Below are 15,428 nucleotides of genomic sequence, written 5' to 3'. Positions count from 1 at the left end.
ATATAATATGTAGCTATAAATACCATATCAAATTTGGACACAGCATCCTAACAGGAGGATAAAAGTCTCAAGGGTGGGCACAAGAGTCAGAGACCCACTTGTTCTCACAGTCAAGAGTCCTATAAAAATACTAAGCTGATACCTATATTATATAGAGTACCTAGTGTATACTCATGTATGCACTGTGTTCGGCACTTCAGTCTCTGGGAGATCATATGCACCTTGCTTAGTTGATTCAGAGGGTCTTGCTCTGTTGATGTCCTTTACCTACTCTGGCTTTTATAATCGCTCCACATACTCTTGGATAGGATTCCCTAAGCTCCAAGGCAAGGAATTTGGCAGGGACCTCCCATTTAGACTCTTTCTCTTCCTGTAATGCTTGGTTGTGGGTCTCTGCAAGCGTTCTAGTGGTGACTGGACAAGGCACTGATCTATAGAAAACTGTAAGGAGTCATTTTATGGATCTTTTTTTAAAGATCAGTAGTGTTTGGTTTTACCCTAGGTCATTGGACCATCTAGTCTCCGGTTCTTGGCTACCCAAACAGTGCCAGGCAAACATTCCTTCTGGTGAAGCGGGCCTTAAGTTAAATCAGATGTTGGTTGACCACTCCCATAAGTTCTATGCCATTGTTTCCCTAGCATATTTTGCACTCAGGACAGATTAGGTCAAAGGTTTTTGGCCAAGTTGGTTTCCACAAGATACAAGTTTTATTGATGTTTGACTTCTTGGTTTTTTTTTTTTTGGAGTAATATTGTTTTTAGTGCTTTTAATAATATGTGTTACCATTTTCCTTCTAGTTTAAGGTTATCTTTTGTACAAATAGGAATTCTTACTCAATGGAGTGAATAAAATGACTGTTTATTTACTCTCTCATCTCCTTACCATACCAGACAATCCATTTAACCTTTCCATCTAGCTCAACTTACACTTTTATGTTTTTTGGTTTTGCCTTTTGGTGACTCAGTGAATTTAGTTTGAGTTGATTGAAGAAGGTTGGACGAGAGTTATTTACCAGTGCTGACCTTATTAGTGGCTTACTATGGAAGGAAATATCTCATCTATTCCTAGAAAGCACTAATTACCTATAGCTATAGTCTTAGAAAAATGCAGTCTTACATAACACCAACTATATACTTCCTACAAATATTCCAATAAAGGACAAGAGCTTTTGAGTCCCTCTCCACTCCTTGATGAATACAGATGGGCCCAATATTGTACAGGTCTTCCATAAGCAATCATACTCACTGAGAGCTCAAGAGTGTCGTGGATGAACAGCTCATTGGTTACCTACTCCAGGCACTGGTATATTAATTGAATAATCCTATTGTTCCTGAGAGTAGCTGTATCTATCCGTGCAAAATACCTCTGGTCAAACTCTTTCTTAAAACTTTAGCTTTTGTTTAACTCATAAAGTAGCAGATTACCTTATGGTTTTAAAATACAGACTTAGTTTTGATTGACCCTCTCCTCGCCCCATCCTTTCACTTGTCCCTGCCCTGTTTTCTCAGTTCCAGCATGTCCCTCCCAGTATTTCCCTACTGTTTTCATATCCCCTGTGCCTACTACCCTTTACAACCTCCCCCCAACCTCTTCTTTCCAAGAACTCTAATGGTCTCTTTTTTCTTTACATACAAATATACATTTAGAAAATTTACAAACTAGCATTGGCATATGAAAGAAAACATGTGATTTTTGTGTGTCTGAGCTCAGGTTACCTAACTTAATATGTTTTCTAGTTCCATTTTGATACCACAAATTTCACTTTTCCTTATGCACAACTGGATAAATTTCTACTATATATATGGTCTATATAGGAGAATATATATATATATATATATATATATATATATATATATATTCTAGTTGGTGTATATCTACACTGATTTTCCTTTTCTTGCTGCTATAACTCGAGTATCTTGGATGTGCATATTTCTCTGTCATAAGATACAGGACCCTTTGAGCAGATACATAGGAGTGGTACTGCTGAGCCTTAGGACAGATTTATATTTAGTTTGTTTTGAAAAATTTCCATACTGACAGAGGCTGCCCAGTCTCCACACCCATTAGCAGTAAATAAGCTTTCCCTTCACGACCCACTCACCAGCGTTTGTTGACATTTATTTTCTTGAGGCCAACCATGATGACTGGTTGAGATGGAATCTCAGGGTGTCAGCGTGTTCATGTGCTGTGTGTGTGGAATTGTGTGTGAGAGCGAGGACACACACATGCCACAGTGTGCTTATGGAGGTCAGAGGAAACAGTGGGTGTCAGTCCTCACCTTCCACTTTGGAACAGGATGTCTTTGCTCTTTGCTGCTGTGTCTAAGAGGTCAACCAGCCAGAGGGGACCAGGGACCCGCCTTTCTCCAGCTCTCTTCTTGCCTCGGGAGTGTCAGGTTATAGACACATGCTACCTCACAGAGACTGCAGGTGACTCATGAGGGTTCAACCCCTCACACCTGCACAGCAAGCCTCTTTGACCACCAAGTCATCTCAGCTGTAAAGTTCATGTTTCTTCTTTGGGAAACACCCTTCATTTTCTTATTCTATATCTCAGTTGGGTTGTTTTCTTGATTAGTTTTGAAAGTTTTTTTGTATATTGCAGATACTATTTTTCTGTCAGATGTATACCCGGGTTCCCATTCTACAGGTTGTCTCTGACTCATTTAACTGATTGTTTTGCTGTTTGGAGCCTTTTGAATTTCATAGGGTCCCATTTATTAGCCATTAGCCTTATTTCACAAACAACAAGATCCCTACTTAGAAACTTCTTCATTCTCTTCAAGGGTTTTCCTGGATTTTTTTTCTCTAGCAGGATGAGAGATAGGAACTTGCTTCATTCTTCACGATGGAGATAATAAGTTTTCCCAGCACCATTTGTTAAAGATTCTGCCCTTTCTCCAATGAGTATTTTTGGCATTTTAGTCAAAAAAAAAATGAAGCTGTGATAGTAGGGTGGATTCCTTTCCCTGTGGCTTTTCTGGTTTGGGGTAAATTTTGTCTCAGACATCTAGAAATATCAAAGTCACCACCATTCCTTAGAGAATAATCTCTTTCTCACAAATTATTTATCTCTATTTTTATGAAGTGAAGAAAATTCTGTAATAGCCGGCTTGTTTCTCCTTCACACTGTTCATGGGCAGTTGAGCAATGTTGCATCCAGACCAATCTCAAGCGCTCCCTCCTTGGGGTATGCTTTTCAAATATTTGCAGACTGTTATCACGTCCTCCTTTGTCATCACGTAGGCACACTGGGCCACTTAGCCCCGCTCTTCGTGCTCCTCACAAGTCAGACACTCACGTTTGTCTCTTTTCTGTAGGGTCCTTCTTTTTTGTTGCTAGAAATAAGATTAATAGTTTACCCACAAATATTGAAGTCACCACCGGAGAAAGAAGAAAATCAAACAAAACGCAAGAAGAGAGAAACCCAAAGAGTGAAAACAGACTAGTTCTGTGGCCAGTCTGTAGTACATAACCTGGCATCTCTGGGAGCAGCAGCATAGCAAGAAGAGCACACACACAAAATAGCCAGTCCTTGCTACTTTTGTGCCACACACTCTGAAGAGCATAGTATCATTTATAACTTTTGCCATCTTTGTCCACAATTCCTAGCATACACAAAGAAACGTATTTTTAAAAGTCTTCAGGTTGCTTTGCTTCTTGCACATCTTCTACCTGTATCGCTAGCTACAATTACACAAAGGTATTACCCATACGAAAACTTGAAACGATTAAGATAAAAGCGTATACTCTGCTCTGTAATGTTTTCTAGCATGCTAAGCAATTTTGCTAGGAAATGTCTCTTTATAACACCCCAATGCACAGAGAGACGCATGTATGACCTGCTGCACTGATTAAAAGAGAGAAGTCCTTTGTATAGCGTTCCTCCTCTTTCCTCTCTACCAAGCAAGGGTTAGTGATCTCTAGGACACAATGCTATATTTCTGTCTCAGCTTTATGACTGATGAATACATTCCTATCCAAATATGTTGCTTATGTTTTGTTCATTTTTACTTTCTATACATTTCACATTTGTACTGTGAATTTGTTTTTATTTAGTTATCAAATTTTTGTTGTTTACAAATGATAAATATAAAGTTTCAGTTCCTGTGTTTTGTACTATTATAAAGAACTCCACTATAGGGAAACACCAAAATGCATTTATTCATTATATATTTAATGAGTTATTTTAAATATGGAAAGCAATATCGATAAGAGCATTTCCAGATGCTCATATATAGGAGTGGGAGTTCCAGATTGTAGCATACTTGAACTTTAATTTACTATATCCTTTTTTGTGTTTAGTTAATTTTTAGAGTAAAATTCCCTTCTTACCTCCTTTTGTGTATATTCTCTGACACTTTCTGGTTACCACTTGTATCATATTTAACATTAGTTAATTTTTAGAGTAAAATTCCCTTCTTACCTCCTTTTGTGTATATTCTCTGACACTTTCTGGTTACCACTTGTATCATATTTAATATCCTAAAGGTATAACACTCCAGACTGAGTTTATACCAGCTTAATCTCAGTGACGCATAAAAATGACTGCTACATGCTCCATCTTCATCCTTTCCAGTTATGCCACATATTACATTTTATACATATGTGCTCCAAAACATAAATTAATAGTTAGTTTATGAAATTATATAGAAAACAAAATGTGGAGGTAACAAACAAAAGTTACAGTAGTGCAAATGTTTCTACTGATAACTATTTTCTTCCCATGTCTCTGAGAATACCTTACTTTCTTCTAGCTTTTTAAATAATACTTTATTAAACCTGTGAGAAATTCATAAAGTCTATTTCAATCATATTCACTACCTCACTGATCCCACTGATTCCTCCCTGATCTACCCACCCATCTCTCCACCCCTTCCCTTATTTCTTCCCTTTCTCTCCCATTTTCTTTAATTATTATTGTTGCATGCATACATGCTCATAAATACATAAGTACAACCGACTGAGTCTATTTAGTGTTGCTTATATTAATATTCCTTTAGGGTTGACCATTTGGATAACTAATTAGAAAGCTCATTCCAGAGAAAGACTGATTCTCTGACTCACATAAGACATTTATTATCTATAGCTCTCTTTATCTAGGGGTAGAACCTTGTGAGAATTCCCCTGTCTACACTGACATATCACCTGGTGTTGTCGTTGTACAGATCTTGTTCAGGCAACCATAATCTTGTAATTTCGTAGTTCATCTTTCCTGCTGCATGTAGAAGACACAGTCTTTCAACAGATGTCTTGGTCCTCTGGCTCTTACAACCTGTCTGGCTCCCTTTCCCTCATGTTCCTGAGGCTTAAGTACAGGAGTTACGATTTATCAATTGTGACTGGGCACTTCACAGTCAGTTTTTCTCTAAATTTTGATTAGTTGTGTCTTCTTGTAATGATCTCTACCTACTGCAAAAGGAAGCTTCTTTGATGAGGGGAAAGCTACACTTATCTGCAGTTATGAAGATAAGTGTAGTACTTAGAATGCAGTTGAAAGTTATGCAGGTTTGCGAAAATGGCAACAGTGGTTCTCTTCTAAGCTCCATGGCATCACCAGCCAGGGGTAGTTGGTTAGACTTTCAGCAGTAGGTATGAAATCCCTCCTATTGAATGGGCCCTAAATCTAATTAGACAGATGTTGATTGCCCCCAGGATAAGAGTACCACTATTGCACCGTCAAGGGTATCTTGCCCACAATGGTCATCATTGTGGTTCATAGGTCCACAGGTGGGTAGGACTTGTTTTCCTCCCTTGGCAGTTTGAATAGAACCCCCAGTACTATGAGATTAGTTCTCAGGAAGGAGTCTTCAAGGGTAATTCCAGTTCCATTTCTCTAAGTCTTGCATATGAAGTGTGTGGTGTCTTCAGTAATACAGGCCTAACTTGCAAGTTATGGGAGGAAGCTAAGGACAACAGTGATACCCTATACTGGTTTTAGGAGAATCTTGTAGACAGCCCCTGACCAACATCTTGGAAGATTTTTCAAGCCTGGTACTGAGGGTTTTGTTAAATAGTGTATGGCTTTTGAGAGGTCATTATCTCCCCAAATGAGATAACTTCATTCATTCATGTATATATATATACATATATATGTATATATATACACATATATATATGCTATACAGATATATGTACATATATACATAACTTGTATACATTATATATAATTTTAGGTCATCATAAGATGATTACTATGGCTTTTCCAAACTTCCTTAGTATTATTTACCCCCCGCTCCCCCTCTCATTCTTACTGCCCTCCTCGGTTAAAAGCTTCTACCCTGATTTTTAATTTCCCCTTTCATAGCACTTGGCTCCGCTAGTCCTGTCTCTAGAGTACCTTCTCCCACCTCCTCCTACTTGGTCCTTCTCTACTTTCCTAGTTTCTGTGGTTACTCTAGGTTATATACTCACGTCTAAACATTTAGAGTTAGGAACTATGCATAAGAGAGAATATGCAAGTATCTATCTCTCTGGGTCTGGGTTAACTCATTATGATACTTTCTTGTTCCACCCATTCACCTGCAAAGGTTGTGATTTTAGGTTTTCTTTGTACTGAATAGCATTCCACAGTGTATATATGCCACATTTTCATCATAAATTCAGCAGTCATAGAACATTTAGGTTATTTCCACTTCTTAGCTTTTGTCAATAGAGCGATAAACACAGCTGAGCCAGTATTTGTCAAGTAGGATGTCTTGTCATTTGGCCATATTCCAAAGAGTGAAATGGCTCAGTTATATAGTAGATATACTTTTAGTTTTTTGAGATTTTTCCATGATGATTTCGATAGTAGCTGAACCAGTTTGCCATCCCACCAAGAGTGAGTGAGCATTCCCTTCCCCTACCTGCTCGCCAGAATTTGTTGTCAGCTGTTTTGTTGATCTTTACTGTCCCAGCTCAGGTGAGATAAAATTTCATAGTTGCTTTGGTTTTCGTTTCCATCAATGCTAGAGAAAATTAATATTTTTTAAATACTGCTTACCTGTTTTTATTTTTTCTATTGTGAACTCTATTCAAAACTAAAGTCCGTTTTTAATTAGTTCATAGTTTTTAACTGTTTTTTGAGCTCTTTATAGATTCTGCATCTATCTCCTCTGTCAGGCGTATAGATGGCAAAGATCCTTATCCAGTCTGTGGGCTCCCTTTTTACTTAGTTGGTTGTTGCTTTAGCTGTTTAGGGTTTTAGACTTATAAGGTCCCATGTATGAATTATAGATCTTAATTCCTGAACACATGGGTCCTATGCAGAAAGCCCTTTCCTACACCTACATCGGAAAGAATACTACCTAGGTTGCGTTTTTTTTCTCCTAGAAGTTTTGATGTTTCAGGTTTTAAATGAGATTATAATTTGACCTTTCATTAAAAATGAAATTCTTTCCAGGCATGGTGCTGCATGCCTTTTGTCCCAGCACTAAGGAGGCCGAGGCAGAGGCAGATGGATCTCTATGAGTTTGAGGCCAGCCTGGTCGGCAAAGTGAGTTTCAGGACAATTGGGGCTGTTACACAGAGAAACCCTGCCTCAAAAACAAACAACAAAAAATACACAAACAACAAAAACAAAACAAAATTCTTCATTTTCATATAGTTGGCATTTTTTTTCTTTTTGGCCTACAGTACCCATCTTTGAGGGTACACTGACAATGGTTATATATGGCAAACCCAAAGCTAGAAGGTATTTGAAATAGATCTTAAATCATGAAGACTAATTAAATGGAGTGGGTTGAAATCAACTTACAATTATATCAGCAGATGAGGATTATTTCTGTAATAGTTCTTGACTACTCTTAAATTTTTATTCATAGAGGATATGGCTAAAATTTATAACAATTAGGAAAAATTGATTTTCATGTTAATCTAATATTGATTTAAAGTTTATATAAAATCTTTCCATTTGAAACTAGTGATTTTTCTTGTGTTTGATGTTTAAAGACTCAAGAGTCTCCTGAACATTTTTCCTGTTTTACCATGAAAAATCTAGAAGGATATACAGCTCCTGGTACTAATAATACAGGGTGGAAACCCTGCCTATGTACATCAGTAATATGTCTCATAAACATATTCAACATGACCTAGATGAACAAGGAAACATGAGAAACTCAGAAGTTTGAAGAAACTAGAAGGCAGAACAAAATTCCCTTTTTCCTATTCTTTACCATATTCATAAATTTTATTCTTGACTCAATTTTTTTATTTTTTCCTTTTAGTTTTAATTTTGTTTTCTGAGGCAAAGTCTCAGGTGGTCCAGGTTACCCCAGGCTCTCTATGTAACTGAGATCACCCTTGAACTGCTAGTTTTTCTGTTTCTTCCTCCCAAGGGTAACCGCTTTGATGGAGGTGGCTCTTGTATTTATCTGTTGCTTTTATTGGTTAATTGATAAAGAAAACTGCTTGGCCCTGATAGCACAGAAAATTAGGTAGGTGGAGTAGACAGAACAGAATGCTGGGAAAAAGAAAGCTGAGTCAGAAGTCGCCATGATTCTCCCAATCCAGACAGACGCAGGTTACGATCTTTTCTGGTAAGCCAGCTCGTGGTGCTACACGGAATATTAGAAATGGGTTAGATCAATATGTAAGAGTTAGCCAATAAGAGGCTGGAAATAATGGGCCAGGCAGTGTTCAAAAGAATACAGTTTCTGTGTAATTATTTCGGGGCATAAGCTAGCCGTGGGGGTGGCCGGGTGCCGGGGACGCAGCCCCGCCGCTCCAACACCGCTTCTGAAAAGTTTAACTTGTTTCAGAGTAGGAACAATCAGTCTGTTCTATGGGCCACAGTAAACAGACATTCACTCTTCCTGGGTGAGTTTCCCACAGGTCTCCGCGTGGCAGTATTACACTTCCTTGCACAATATGTATTTGCAATATTTTTGTAATTTGCTGAAAACTGCTTTCCTCCAGCGATGCAAAAGAATGACAAACTTCTGAATTCAGTGTATGGGCGTTGATGGTAGAGAAGTTCAAATTACAAGTCTGGAAACCAAAGGAATTAGATGTTAATGAAGTCCTAGCAGTAATGAATCCCCCTGAGACTCAGCAAGGGGATTTAGTTCTCATCGTCTTGCTTATGTGACTGGCAAATGTGCAGTGGGGATCCAGCAGCCCCTGACTTTGTAGCAAAAATCTTTTCAGCAATTCCAGAAGTAAATCTTATAAAATGCACCATTACTTTATAAAAATTATGAAAAATGGTAAATATTCAAAACAAAACTCCCAATGAGAGGGGAAATATTCTAATGACAAAGTTACTTAACATTTGAGGCAAATTGGCTGATGTGTCTGGTTTATTCAATTACACAGTTTACCCAAACTTCTAAATGTACACAGTTTGAAATGTTCATTTCTGTTTCGTTGCCGAATTTGAAGTCCACAACCGTGACACTTCTTTTTGTGCCTCTCTTAACTACAGGGCGGTTTTACTCGTAAATACTCCCTTAGCTCAAAAACAGGAACACTACTTCCAGAGTTCCCCAGTGCTCAACATCTTGTGTGCCAAGGATGCATTTCTAAGGACAAGGTATCAATTAAAGACACTTCTCTATCGATTTTCTGATATGCTGGCTCCGTATCTCCTTTTGCTGGGGGATCTTGTGGCACTTGCAGGAAGCAGTCAGATATCCGCATTATCAAACAGAATTGATTGATTTATAGGAGAGACAAATGTTTACTAACATTGATTAAACACTTTCCAATTAATTATTTACATCTTTCTGATAGTGTATAATCAGAAGGTAGTAAAATAAATCTCAAAAGGCTAAAGATTATTTTTATTTAAAATTTAAAATTGAGGATATAAAGTAGACTGTGTCTATTACGTTCAGATTTTCAAAGGTAAGTTTTATAGGTTTTTTTTGTTAATATCATTTCATTTCAATTGTCACTGAGCCTTTCTTTAGGACAGAGTCTGTCCCTAGCAATGAGGGGGATGCTTAGAAAATGTAAGGGTTATACAAGATGGCAAAAAGAAGAATCATTTTCAATTGAGTTAATTCTATAAATATCCCTCAATAAGAATTTCCAATGTTTCTTTAATAAAGTCTCAACCTAAATCTTATTTTATTTCTGCACTTCTAAAGTCATTTGTTGGAGAATCATTGCCTATATATTATTGGGTACCATTATTGAATCAGAACTTAATGATCTTTATATGTTTCTTTCAAGTAAAAGTCATTATATTCACGTTGGATGGAAGTGCTTTTGACACATTCATATTTTGAAGTGCAAACACACAGAGATGTCATTAATATTCAACTGAAAACTTTTAGCAATAGGCATTTTTGTAGGAAGAGGAAGCAAAACTAGAATATTGATTTTTAAAGCTATTGATACATGTAGATGCAGAGTAACTCTATTTGGATGCCAGATGAACTGTGCCAGGTAGTGAAGACAATTTTCAGATGTTGAATACATCCATTTCCTTTTATTCTCACCTCCAATCACATTTTTTAAGGTTACCATACCTTTTATTTATAGATACGATGACTTTTAACTACAGAAATTGCCAATCAATGTTGTGGCAAATAGTGGGACTTCACTTCTTGGAGGAAGAGTGGCATTGGCTCTACTCTGTGGAGAGGACTGCTTGCATGCCAACATGCTATGAAGATGTTTGCTGTGTAAATATACCCAGCAAGAGCCATAGAAGGAAGCAAGCGACAAAGAAAACTAGAGAGGCAAGGAACGTGTGCCAATAGTTTATTTCAGTTTCTCTGCTGGCCTCCAAGGAGTTCTAATCTTTCACATTGAAATGCTGGCAGATCATTTCCCACTCAGGTACCAAGGGTGATTTATTATGAGATCCCTGGCTTCAAAGTTTATCACCAGTGGACTCTTTTATGAGTCCAGGGACTGACACCCTTCTCTTTTTCCTGAAGGATAGCTTAGCCCTTTTACCTTTTTACAGTTGCCAAGATCCACAGGTGACCGATCAGTTCCTAGAAAGAGGTTGGGACAGAAGCCAAAGGCTTGAAGCACCATTTTAACAAAGCAGAGTGAGTGGAGAATGCGCAGTGAGAATCTGATCCCAGTAGATATCAACGCCAGCAGCTGGTGGGGGGGGGGCTGCTCTTTCATTGAGTGTGACCATCACTCAAGGTGGTAGTCAACTCCACGACATGTTTACTGTTCATAACTGAGATGAAACTTTACTCTTTCTGGTACCGTCTAAAATGATATCTATTCTCAAAAAATAAAATTGAATTATGTTTCTGAAGAATACAAGAACACTACAATTAAAGTTTAATGTCATAGACATGTAAGTATTAAATAAACACATGAAATATTAAGATATAAAATTTCTGATGAGTTGTGTGTAAAACAACATATTTGAAAAAATAAATTAAGCAACATGTGAACTAGAATTTTAGCTAGTAGATTTTGTATCCCAGCAAGTTATTCTTTATTAACTCATGTAAAATTAATAAAAATAAAATTAATTTTTATAATTCATTGCATTATAAAAATTTAATACATGCATATTACTTACTTTGCTCATATTTGTACCCAAGTTGCCTACACTTTCCTCCTTTCCCCTCATTCAACTATCCCCTTTGTGTTTCCTTGCAATATAAAGATATAAAGTTTCGACAGTCTTATGACTTCCCTTCCATTCTTCATGCTGTCCTTATTCTCATTTAAAAGATTTGCCTTGGTGATCTATCTAAAAATAATAGCTTTGCCTAAAGTGTAGAACAAGTTTCATTTGTTTTGTAGAAAACATCCCATTGGAGATAGTTTGTGATCAACATAACTCCTTGGAGAGAGGCTGCTAATTTTCATGACATCATTATTCATTGGCAAACTAGACCATAAAGACCTATGCTGTCCCCAGAAAAAGAGGCAAAACACAAAATGTTAGGACAGACAATGACCACATCACCATAGAGGCTGCTGTGTTCCAAAGAGCTAACACTCACCATTTTTAAAACACATACTAATCAGTGTTAATTCATTTAGAATTTTTATTAAAAATTTTATTAAAATCAACACCTGAAACCACTACACTACACTGTTCCTAACATGCAAAGAGCTGATGTATTTTAGTCCAGATGTGTGGTAAGACACCTTTAATTCTAGCACTTGGGAGGAAGAAGCAGGCAGATCTCTGTGAGTCTAAGGTCAATTTGGTCCATATAGTTTAATTTAAAGTTGAATTATAGTTGAATTTAAAGTTGGCGAGGGCTACAAAGCAAGACCATGTCTCAACAACAACAAGTTGACGCATTTTGAGATCTTACATTCTGTTTTTCCAATAAAACATTGTTTTGTCTTATGCAGAAAATTAAATGATATTTCAGTCAATAGTTTCCTTGCTACTACCTTTTTAAATGCTCTCATCACAATCTTGTTGTATCATCTTGCATCTTAGCATGTCATATGGCATCAGGTCACCAATTTCCTCATCTTTTTTCTTCATTGGGTAGGTATCTTGAAATAAGGATCTGCTCCTTATTCCAGGTCCTCTGCATTGAATAAAATGTCTGGTCTAAAACAGGAACTTCAAAGTATGAAGGAAACAAACAATGGATTTTTTAAAAATTCTTTAGTTAAGCTTTTTCTTCCTTAACATAGGTTGATACTCTCATAATGATGTACAAAACTCACTGCCAGTGCATCCTTGACAACGCAATCAATGGAAACTTTGAAGAGGTGAGGTGACAGAATGCTTCTCTGTGGCATTATGCAAGCGTTCACATCCTGTTCTTAATAAGTTAATGTGCTCTTTGCTCTACAACTAGATCCAGCATTTCTTACTCCACTTTTGGCAAGGAATGCCTGACCATCTTCTTCCACTGCTAGAAAATCCTGTTATCATTGACATTTTCTGTGTTTGTGACTCAATTCTTTATAAGGTAAGTTCCTTGGGGTGCCCTAGCATGAAGAATTTATTTCCTTAAATGACACCCTGAATGCTTGTTACATAGTCACAATTATTTTAAAAACTTTTTACAGTAAACAAAACCAGCTTAATTTTTTGTTTACAGCTAAGGACAATCCAAAATAAGATGGCTAATATATGAAAAATCATTAAATTTTGTTACCTTTATGAGATGTTTACATACTACAACATTGGCTTTCTCAGGAGAAAGCAGAATTAAATACCCTCATAGGATTAACACCTTGAAAATCTCTAGCTTGAATAAATTAATGTCCAATTCTGTCCTTAACCTAGTAAGAGTCCACAGATTTCTTTTGAATCATTGCAAGAGATCCTGGAACAGATGGCCAGGTTGACCTGGCCAAATATTTAGTGGGAAGGAAAAGAACATCTTCCACAGCTGAGAAATAAGAAAGTCCAAATGAAGGGTGAAATGATATCGCACCTTAAAATCATCTTGCCTGTATTTGCCTGTTAAGTTGTCATATGGAAAAACAAAAAGTATCATTTGAAAACATAGTCTGAGAACATTTGCATAAAAGTTCAGACACATTGGGCAAATGAGTTACTTTTTTATTCTTAGCGTTTTGGAAAACTAGAGGAGACACCAGCTACATCACTGAGAGGCAACTTTACAAAAGATTGACGGATTGACTTGAGGATAAGAAGTTAGGGGCCACAGTTTCTTTCTCCGCTCAGTAACCACAGAATGAGAGAAAGCAGAGCTAAGTGCAGGGTTTTCTCACCTCCACTTCAAGCTCACATTGATGGACAAGAGAGAGCCAGGACTGTCTTGGTTTTGTTTTTTTATTGAATAAATGCCAATATTTACAAAGAAAGGTTCAGTTTGCACTATGTGATTGTCTGTAATGCTTACCACTTGGGAAAGCAATTGGTAGGAGAGGAGAGGTAGTTCTGCATGAACACAGGAGAGACCTAGGCTCAGGTACACAGCTGTGAGAGCAATGTTCTTGGGATGACAGCTCAGCTCTTCTGAGAAATAGCTTTCTTTCTCTCTCTCTCTCTTTCTCTCTCTCTCTTTCTCTCTCTCTCTCTCTCTCTCTCTCTCTCTCTCTCTCTTTCACACACACACACACACACACACACACAGAGAGAGAGAGAGAGAGAGAGAGAGACAATCATTTTTAAAATTTCAGCAGAATGCAAAAATTTCTGGTTTAAGTATCAATAAGAACATTTAGTTTTCTTCCTCATGATAGAACCAGGAAGGCACAGAGGGCCCAGTAAACAAAACAGTTCAAGCTGAGATCTCTGAGGTCTTCCCCCCCCCCCTTAAAGAGAGCATCCAGCTTCTAGTTTGTAAAACAGTGAGGGATTAAAGGCCAATTTATGGGTAATTCTCACTAGGGCTGTTGATTGATCGTCTCCTATGTTTGCAGACACATCACATATATCCACTCTTGTGGGAGAAATATCTAACTTTCAGAAAGGAATAATGCTATTCTCTAGGAAAGTAACAAGTAAATGTAATTAATACATAGTGCATCTGGCCTTAGAAATAATCATTTTTGGTCCTGGGAATGAAGCTCTTTCATCCTAGAGGCCCAGGCTCAGTCTCAATTCTGCCTAAAACACAAGCTCGTTCCCCAAAACTCTGATTGCAATTTGTTAACATAAATAAGGTTTATGTTAACCCTGTTTTGCTTTGGTTAAGGTTCTTACAGATGTCCTCATTCCTGCAACGATGCAAGAAATGCCTGAAAGGTATGTTAAGCTACCTCAGAAGAATGGCAGCTTCACGTCATATACGACGCTAATGAAAAAAAAAACTACTTTGAATTTCAAGCATAAAGAAAAAATCTTAAATTATTGTACTTTTATGATTAACTTTAATTTATTCTGCAAAGTTAGAAAGTAGCATAATGAAATTACAACCGTCTTTCAGCAAAAACTAAGATCTTAAAGCTGTATTTAAAATATATGAGGAGATTTTTCACACAGCCATTTCTAGGGTGAAGATATAACTTTGGGGGAAACAAACAAAATTTTCTCTTGAAAACAGTCTGTAAAATAATTTGTTATTTTTAAGCAGATAACACAAACTAATTTATGCCTTGATGCATACTCAATGCATACAGCTTGACAAGAATACATATTTTCATCAGAATGCTTTCTTTCTTTATATAATAGTTGGCCTTTGTCTGGTCAATAGTTTCTTTTAGTTATCCCTGGCACACTTTAGGCATATAATCTGCACGAGTTAGTTATACACGGCAATTTTGTATTACGGCCCAATGGCTATTCTTAATGACTAGTTAGGTGACTATTTCTAACAGTAGAAACAGCTGAGCTTTATTAAATCATATTTTTCAAAATACCTTTGACTATGCACAATTGAAAAACCAAAAGCTCAATATTAACATTATAGCAGTTCCTCTGAGAACATTTCCACATCAGTGCATACAGTTGGGCACTTTCTTCTTAAGAGAAGATATACTTTCCCTTCACCCAGAGAACACTGCAATTTATTTAGTAGACTCATTGTTATTGACTGATAAGTAAATGCTTAAATACTATTCAATAGTAGATATTA

The 15,428-nt window shown here is 37.0% G+C and overlaps 1 protein-coding gene across 1 annotated transcript in view; it reads left to right on the top strand.

Moving 5' to 3' along the window:
• Positions 1-15,428, top strand: part of Rfx6 (regulatory factor X6) — a 51,728-nt gene that overhangs the window by 19,818 nt on the left and 16,482 nt on the right. Inside the window, exons 7-10 of the mRNA XM_041654636.1 lie at positions 9,407-9,514; positions 12,568-12,645; positions 12,735-12,848; positions 14,550-14,599. Of these exons, the coding sequence (XP_041510570.1) occupies positions 9,407-9,514; positions 12,568-12,645; positions 12,735-12,848; positions 14,550-14,599 (350 nt within the window). The remainder of the gene's footprint in view (positions 1-9,406; positions 9,515-12,567; positions 12,646-12,734; positions 12,849-14,549; positions 14,600-15,428) is intronic.

This window comes from Microtus oregoni, unplaced genomic scaffold, assembly GCF_018167655.1.
Source record: "Microtus oregoni isolate MIOR12 unplaced genomic scaffold, Mior012 000006F_ref0000085, whole genome shotgun sequence".
In the NCBI taxonomy this organism is placed as follows: domain Eukaryota; kingdom Metazoa; phylum Chordata; class Mammalia; order Rodentia; family Cricetidae; genus Microtus; species Microtus oregoni.
The sequence above is the reverse complement of the archived record's forward strand: the minus strand, read 5'-3'. Positions and strand labels throughout refer to the sequence as shown.